General features: G+C 26.5%; 1 protein-coding gene across 1 annotated transcript in view; it reads right to left on the bottom strand.

The window, feature by feature from the left end:
• Positions 1 to 8,757, bottom strand: part of LOC117182620 (filamin-A) — a 240,572-nt gene that overhangs the window by 31,818 nt on the left and 199,997 nt on the right. The window contains exons 25-27 of the mRNA XM_033375719.1: positions 6,611 to 6,784; positions 6,216 to 6,523; positions 2,788 to 3,016 (exon numbers count right to left, since the gene is read on the bottom strand). Coding sequence (XP_033231610.1) covers positions 2,788 to 3,016; positions 6,216 to 6,523; positions 6,611 to 6,784 — 711 coding nt within the window. The remainder of the gene's footprint in view (positions 1 to 2,787; positions 3,017 to 6,215; positions 6,524 to 6,610; positions 6,785 to 8,757) is intronic.

Here is an 8,757-nt window from a genome sequence, read left to right as displayed (position 1 = left end):
TCAAGGAAAGTAGGCACTAGATATTGATTCTTTATAGCTTAGTCGCGTAATTTAATTGAAAGTATTGCCATTTTTCTTTCTGTTTTCCAAACTAAACGTTAGTAGTTTCCAAATTGTTTTCAATTTCAAAAATAGACACGTGAACTTTACTATTTCTTTGAAAAACTTTACATTACTATTTTTAAAACACAATCAAAATCGCAAAAATTTATTTTGAGGAATATTGTATGCAAAAAAGGAAACATTTGACAGAAACACTTTGAAATAATTGAAGACATTAAGCAATTGTTCATTAATTTTTTCACACGACTTATTTTTGTATTTCTGTTATACTTTGAGAGAAAATCTGTTTAAATATCATGATTTTGGATTTTTTTAAAATCTAGAATGGACATTTCTTTCTCATCGTGAGAAAGTTATTCTGTATTTTTTGAGATTGAAAATATGGTAGATATTGTAGTTTATATGGTAAAAATGATATATTCAGAAGTTTTTTACATTTGATTTTTACAATAATTTCTACATTAGTAACATTTATCGTAATATTTTGTTTTTTATGATACTTAGATTTTTTTGACAATTATAGATAACAGTTAATTATTTAGCTTGTATTTTTGTTTTAATTTAAAAAAATTATTGTCCTTTTACTTGATTGAACTGATTTTCAATATTTACGCAGATTTACGCAGATTTTATTGTATTTCATATTTTAACCTGTAATATTGACCGACATTTTCAAAATTGGTTAGGTCCTGATTATTAATCGTCATACTTTGTAATCAATTTGTTTCATTTTTCATTGTGACTAGCAATTATTATTCATCATCCTTAAACTGACACTGTTTCATTGAAGATTTAAGGGCTAAATTTAAAATCATAAAACTTCTTTGAAATATACAAATTTGAGGAGTAATTTGCATTTGACTGTCAATTTTTTTATAATTGCAATAAATATTTCAAATAATATTTGTAGATTTACAATGTCAATTTCTTTAAAATTTCTGAAATTGTACAAAATACAAGTGTGCAGTAAAAAATAAACAGCCTGATATTTAAAAAAAAAATGGTAAGAAATATGATACTTAAATAAAAAATTGGGAAACTCCTACAATCAAAGTTTAAAAAGTATAAAATGTACTGAACAAATTTTAGAAGAAAAATCTGTTCAAGTTCGATTTCAACAATTTTTAAAAGAATGGTTTGAATTTTTATCTTCTTTAATTATGATATCATCCAGTTTATAATGCGTAATTCGAGAATCTTATATGTAACGAAATTTTCCATTTTAGATTTTTATTTTTAAGCGTACAATCTTAATTTAAAGAATCTTGAAATGCAATCTTGAAATATTGAAACAATTGACAATTTAAAGCGTTTGAAATTGGCACTCTTTGATTAAAAAATGTACTCCAGTTATAGTATCAAAAAGTGAACAATAATTATTGTTGGAAATGATTATTGGAAATTCTAAATCCGTTCAAAAATTAAGACTTTCCAGAGTTCAACGTTACAAATTAAACCGGTTCAATTCAAAAGCCTTAGCCATAATAAATGTAAATAATTTGGAACTGAATTTTTTGAAGTAGAATGCGTTGAATCGGTAAAATATTAAAGAGCATTTAAACTTTGAACATTACTGTTTTAATCGATTTATTTTAAAAAATAATAATTTGTTAGTGAAATAGTTGAATTTTAATATCTGAACAACAGTTGACCACTTATTATTTTTAGAACAATTCGAGTAATTTGTAGAGGTTTTAGAAAGATTGAAAATTATTTAAAAACTTGAAATGGTTTCAAATAATTTAAACGACGTGTACATCCCGAAAAAATCCGGCTATTCGTATCGAAATTCCAGTGGAAATCGCCATGGCCTAAGAAAAAAAATGTACATTTTTGCAAATTTTGAACTAAAAATGTATAAGCTTTTAAGAATTTTGAAAGACTTCAAAAGAATAAAAATATTTTCTTAAGATTTGCAGGAAAATTGAAAATGATTTTGTATTTTGAAAAACTACTTGAAATTCGAATCATTTTAAAAGATATGTAGAAGTTACGAAAAACTTTTGATAATAATTTTAAATGTGAAAAAATTTGAAACATGCAAAATTATCAAGACTTAAACAAAATTTTGAATCTTTTTAAGGATATCTAAACTATTTAGAATTAAAATAATTCAACTTCTAATGTAAAAATTGTTCAGTTTGAAAAAAATGTAATCGTTCAAGTTTAAATGTTTTTAGCTCAAAATTGGTAAAATACTATAATTTAAAAAATAATTAGATGTATTGATTTTTCGATTTAGAGCATTGAAAATGAGAACATGGATTTACATTTTTGGAACTGCATCTTTGAACTCTACAATTTATAAAACTTAAAATTCGATTTTTTTCAGTTTATGTGCATTTAATTTAAAATTTGTCAATTGAAGAATTTTAGTACTTTCCATTTTAAAAAGTTCTTAACTTAAAATTTAAAAGTTTAAACTTCAAGAGTTTCCTCTTGAGTGCTTTAATTTGCAGTCAATTTTTCAAATTCAAATGCATAAAATCGTGAGCCTTAAATTCGAATTTTTTTATTTAATTGCCCGTCACAAATGTTTGCGAACCGGGAATTTTTTCTTCGATTAAAACGGCTACCCTAATTCTTGGTCAGGGAATATATTTCAATTTTCAGTTGATAAAAGTGTAACTTGAAGGTACATCGCTAGTCTTTTTATTTATTTTGAAATGTATAAAAGAATATGGCGAATGTTTTTTTTTTTTTTAAAAAGTACAAATCACAAACCTGGGACATTGTCATCATTAAAACTGATGTTAACATAATGGGTGCTCGTTGTTTGCGGGACAAAGGTCACATCATACAGCCCCCGAGCACATGCAACAACTTCAGCCTTGACAGTATTATTCTCAGTGCTGACTACCAATTCCAAAGTTCCTTCTCCAGCTTCCGCAGCATCCACCGTGAATGTCGTCGCCTGTCCAAGCAAAGCTTCCGAAAGACCGGATACATGAACCTATAATATACGAAATCCATTTCCTCAAATATTTATCTTTTAACTTCTGAAAATTACAATACAGGCAAAAAGTTGGAATACACTTCTTTTTTTATGATTAAGTTCTCTTAATTTTAAAGATGTCATAGCTACAATTTCTTCTCTTTAAAGGATTAAATGCTCTCGAATTCTGTAGAAAATGGAGCCCAGTATGAAGCGTATTTGTCTAGTTTTCAAGTAGATATTGCAAGAATAGTGTATATTTCAATATTTTCTTAATTTTTTAATTACTTCCTTCGTAATCAATGTTTTTTTTATGTTTTTGGTCTCATTTTGAAGCTTTTTCAGAGTGACATATGAGCTTATGAGTATAAATAGTGAAGATTGTCTTATAAAATTGCAAGGACTTGAAGTTCTAACAAAAAGTTGGAAAAATTACAATATTCTTTGTAGTTACTAAAATATTTTTGTAGAATATATGAAACATATAATCACGAAGTTTCTATGAAATTTTCTTCAAATATATATTTATTTAATTTTTATTCGCATTTAAATACAAATAAGATGTTTTCAAATGTTCTCAACTTGTATGTTAAAATAAGTCCTTGCAATTCAATAAGGCAATTTTCAAGATTCATACTTATAAGCTTGTATGATACTGGGCAAAAATAGCTTCAAAATGATCCCAAGAACATTAAAAAATATTGATTATTAAGGAAGTTATTGAAAATTTAAGAAAACATTGAAACATAGACTATTCTTGAAATATCTACTAGAAAAATAGACAAATAGGCTTCATTTTAGGCTCATTTTCTACAGAATCTTGGGAAATTTAAAGAGAAATTTTTTTAGTTCTGACATATCTAAAATTAAGAGAACTTATTCAATCATCAAAAAAGAAGTGTATTCAAACTTTTGGCCTGTACTGTAAATAAAACCAAAGTTATCAGGAATGCTACAGACATCCAGTTTCAAAATTCCATGACTTTTCTAATTTTCCAGGTCTACTTTTGAAAAATTCCAGGTCAACTATTTAAAAAATCCTGTCAATTAAATTCAATTTCAAAATGTTTTGCTGATTGCACTAAAATTTTCTTATATAAAATTATTCATGAATACCGTCACGATCTTCGAAAAAAAAGTGTCAGGAATTTTGCTTACCAACCATAATCGTTAAAATATCGAAGATCATTTTATATTTAAGACTTAAGTTAGAGTTTTGTTCAAGAATAAATGTTCCTTTTATACTATATATTTAAGAATTCAAAGCTACTCTAAACTAGGATTGAAAAAATGGGCCGTTTTCCTGCGGAATGCCAGAACTTATACTCTGAAATAAGTTAATAGAACCCAATAAGAAAATCCAACTATTTTTAGTTTAGAATTCATATTTTTGTGTTGAAAATTCATATTTTATAGTTGAAAATTAATTCTTTCTAATTAAAAAGTCTACGATCATATTTTTGGTCCAGGATTCATTACTTTTGATTAAAAATTTTACCATTTGTCAAAAATGAATTATTTTGTTGAAAATACAACTATTTGATTAAAAAGTATTCTTTTTTGGACTCTTTTGGTTGCAAATTCAATTAAATATTTGGTTGAAAATGCTACTGTTTTTGGATGAATTTTAATCTTTCTTATTTATTTTATTTTTTTTTAATTTATTTGTTTATCTTCTTAATCTTTTTTGTTTGAAAATTCGATTATTTGGTTGAAGATTCATCTGCTTAGATTGAAGATTCAACTTTTGGGTGGAAAATTTACCCTTTTCTATTAGAAATTTGTCTCTTTTGCTTGAAAGTTCAACTACTTCGTTGTAAATGCAAAGATTTGGTGAAAAATCATTTTTCTGGTTGAAAATTCAACTATTTCCCTACAAATTTATTTTTCTTTGTTGAATATTAACTTTTCTATTGAAAGTTCATCTTTCCTGGTTTAAAAATTAAAAATTTTCTAAAAAAAATCGACTTTTTAGCTAGAAAACTCAACTGTTTTCGTTGGAAATTTATGTTTTTAGGTTGAAATATCCACTATTTTTTCGAAAATGCAATATATTTTGAGTTAAAATCTTAATAATATGTACCTAAATTAATGTTAAGTCTGCCTTTAAAATAATTTATATTATATACTTGACTTTGCATTTCTAAAATTCTTTTTAAAATGTACCCATATAATAAAGAAATTACGATTGAATATTTATTATTATAAATGCCTAAAAATGAACCGGATAAAATATAATTTTTCACCGTGAAAACCGGGAAACAGTCTGCAATTTTTATTTTGTTTGAGTGACCACCCTAAAAGGATCTTTTCAGCAATTATTATTAAATTCTAAACAATTCTTAATAATACTGGGTGCACAGTCTTCCCCGTTTTTCTTAGTTTCTCCTTTTTTCTCGCAATCACCCTTTTTCTCTATTCTCAAAAAACTTACCCTTTCCTGTTTAAATATAGGATAGTTTAAAATACAATATTTGAATCAGGTAGAAAATTCTTTCAAATTATTAAATTATTAAAAATTGGAACAGTTACAAAATATATAGTACTTTTTGAATCAGTATTAAAAGGTGAATACTTTTTAGTTAGAGGAGGAAAAAACTTGTGGATTGGCATTCGACAAAAGTAAAAACAAATTTAAAATCAGTAAAATTTAACTATTTTAAATTCAAAATATTTACTATTGTTTAAAAAATTATGATGAATTTTTTATATTTACACTTTTTACTAATCAACAATATGCAAAATATAAAAAATAGTTGAATATGTCGAATCTGAAATTTATTTAGTTTGAACCAAATAAATATTTGATCATTTTGCTTTTTCGGATGCCGGCCCACAAATTGTTATCCCTCCGCTCAAACTATTCGATTAATTTTAGAATTTTTACTTCGCTCTATTGAATGATGTTAAACAATCTAAATTGTGTATTTAACTTTCTTTATTTTTTCTCGTACCTTTTTATATCACTGGGAAAAGATTTCCAACGACCTAACTATATTCAATTTAAAACAATAAATTCTTTAGTGGCAGAAATCCTTGAAAATATTAAAAAATATAACATTTCTTATAAAAATATTGATTGTTCTTTTCCACACGTCAAAATAAATGTTCAATCTTTCCCCTACTTTCCCCATAAAAATTATACCATTTTCCAAGCCTTGTAGCAACAATGTTTATTATAACAAAGATTTCTAAAACAACAAAACGAAAATCTTACTTTTGTAACATCGTAGATGTTGCAAGCAAACGAGGATCCTTTTATGGGTTCTCCATCGATTAAAACACTGACGTTATGTCTTCCCACTTCCGTCGGCATGAAACTGATATTATACTTTCCATCGATTGGCTCAATCGTAATAGGAAGTGCTATATTCGATGGAGGTGTAACGATCACATCACAGTTCATCGATGCGGTTTGCGGATCAACTGTGAAGGCTATTAACCGTTTTACGGCTCCCATTTTTAAATTGTGACCAGTTATTAAGGCTTGACCTGCTCCAACCACTTTGCAACTAAACGGGGATCCTGTGGAAGTTGTTTTATAATTGCAAATCTAAAAGGCAATTTTGAGTTTATAAATTACGAATAGGTATATTAAAAGGTAATATATACCTGGTACGGGTTCGCCATTAAATCGAACACTAAGGCTGTGCATGGCTGCTTCTTGTGGCTTGAAATTGACCCTAAACTTCGCGTTTCCTTCACTTTGTACATAATTTGGTACATTCTTCCCATTTACTGCCACAATAATTTCTAGGTTTCCAGCTCCTGCTTGACTTGCGTTGACTGAAAAAGTTTTGTAAATTTTTTAGAAAAATGGACACTTTAACGCGATTTTATAGGATCTCGAAAGATTTAAAAATAGCAATGGATTTCTAATCGCTTGAAAGATTTTAGGGTATTTTACAAGGTTCTAAGAAATGAAAAAATTCCACAAATTTCAAGAGATTTTAAAAATGGTGTCCAGGATATCAAAGGATTTCAGGGAATTCCTAAATAAATCAAGGGAGTAAATTGAATGGATAAATTTTAAAGAAACTTGTATGGATTTCAAGGGATTTCTACACGTTTTATGGGAATTTGAAATGATTTCGTAAGATTTCAGATAATTTAGAAAAATTCGAAAATTTCAAGGAATCTTCATGGTATTAACAAAATTTGTAAAAATAACTATAGATTTCAAGAGAGTAAAAAAATGGAAAAGTTACACCGGGATTTTAGAGGATTTTAACGGATTTCCGGGGATTTCACACGAATTAGAGAACTTTACCAATTTCAAGGGATTTTAAAGAGTTTAGGGTATTTTAAAATATTCCAAGATATTTAAAAACATTTAACATTTTTTAAGGGAATTCTAAGAATTTTGCAGGATTTTAGAAAATGTTAACAAGATTTTTAAGTTATTTAGGATATCCGTAATATTGAAAAAATTTTAATGTGCTTGTAAAGATGTTACCAGAAATATGCAATTACATAGGAGATTACAAAAATGGTAAAGGATTTCAAAAGATTTGAAAAATGTTAGTATATTTTACAATATTCCAAGAAATGTAAAGATTTTCAAATTTTTGAGGGACCGTTAAAGGTTGTCAAAGATATCAAAGGGAAATTTCAAAGAATTTCAAACAAACTTTAGGAAGTAAATAAAATAAAATTAAATTTTTAAGAACTTCTAGATATTCTAGGAATTTCATGGGATCTTAGAGGATTTGAAAGAATTAATTAGTTTAAAAGGATTTTTTAAATATATTAAAGATTTCAATATGTTGTGCGGAACTTCAAAAGATTTCCAAGGATTTCGAAGGATTTGAGAAAATATAGTGTACTTTAGAAAATTTCGAAAAATGTAACTATATTCTAATGATTTTTAGGATTTCGAAATAAAATAAACAATTACATAAGATTATAAGGAATTTCTATAGATTTCAAAGGATTTAAAAAATAGAAAACTTTTCAAGGAGGATTACCAGGGATTTCAAAAGAATTAGGGGATTTTATCAATTTCAAGGGATTTTAAATCTCCTGAGGTATTTAAAAATATTTACCATTTTAGAGGGTTTTCAAAGAATTTCGTAAACTTTTAGGACATTTTAAAAGATATTAAACAGGTTTCCATAATATCAATGATATTTAAAAGATTTCAAGGGACTTCAACAGATTTCTAGAGAACTTTAGGGAATATATACAAGTTAAACAAAATTTCAAGGGTTTCAAAGCATTTTAAGGGATCTGTAGAGATTTTACCAGACATACGAAATTGCATAAAGATTAACAAAATTCCAATGAATTTCAAAAGACTTAAAAGTTTTTAGTATAGTTTATAAGATGCCAAGAAATTTCAAGATTTAAAAAATTGTGAGGGTTTTAAAAACTTTATCAAAGATGGCAAAAAATTAAAAAGTTTTCAAAGGATTTTAGAGAATTTCAAGGAATTTCCAGAGAACTTCCGGAAGTAAATGAAATGGAATTAAATTTTAAGGGACTTGTAGAGACATCTACAAATTTAACACAATCAAAAACATGTTTGAAAGGTATTAAAGATTTCAAGATGTACAGATTTTTCCATTTTAAAAAATGGAAAAGGTTTCCAGAAATTGCAGATGATTTCAATCGAATTAAGGATTTTTCGTAGATTTTAGTAGATTTCAAAGATTACGAAGGATTTTACCATTTTTTAAAGGAATTTGAATAGATAAGAGTTCAGAATATTTTTTAAGATTACAAGGTATTAAAAAAGATTAAGCATTTTTGAGGATTTA

The sequence above is a fragment of the Belonocnema kinseyi genome, chromosome 2, assembly GCF_010883055.1.
Source record: "Belonocnema kinseyi isolate 2016_QV_RU_SX_M_011 chromosome 2, B_treatae_v1, whole genome shotgun sequence".
In the NCBI taxonomy this organism is placed as follows: Eukaryota; Metazoa; Arthropoda; class Insecta; order Hymenoptera; family Cynipidae; genus Belonocnema; species Belonocnema kinseyi.
This window is presented reverse-complemented; position numbering and strand designations above follow the sequence as displayed.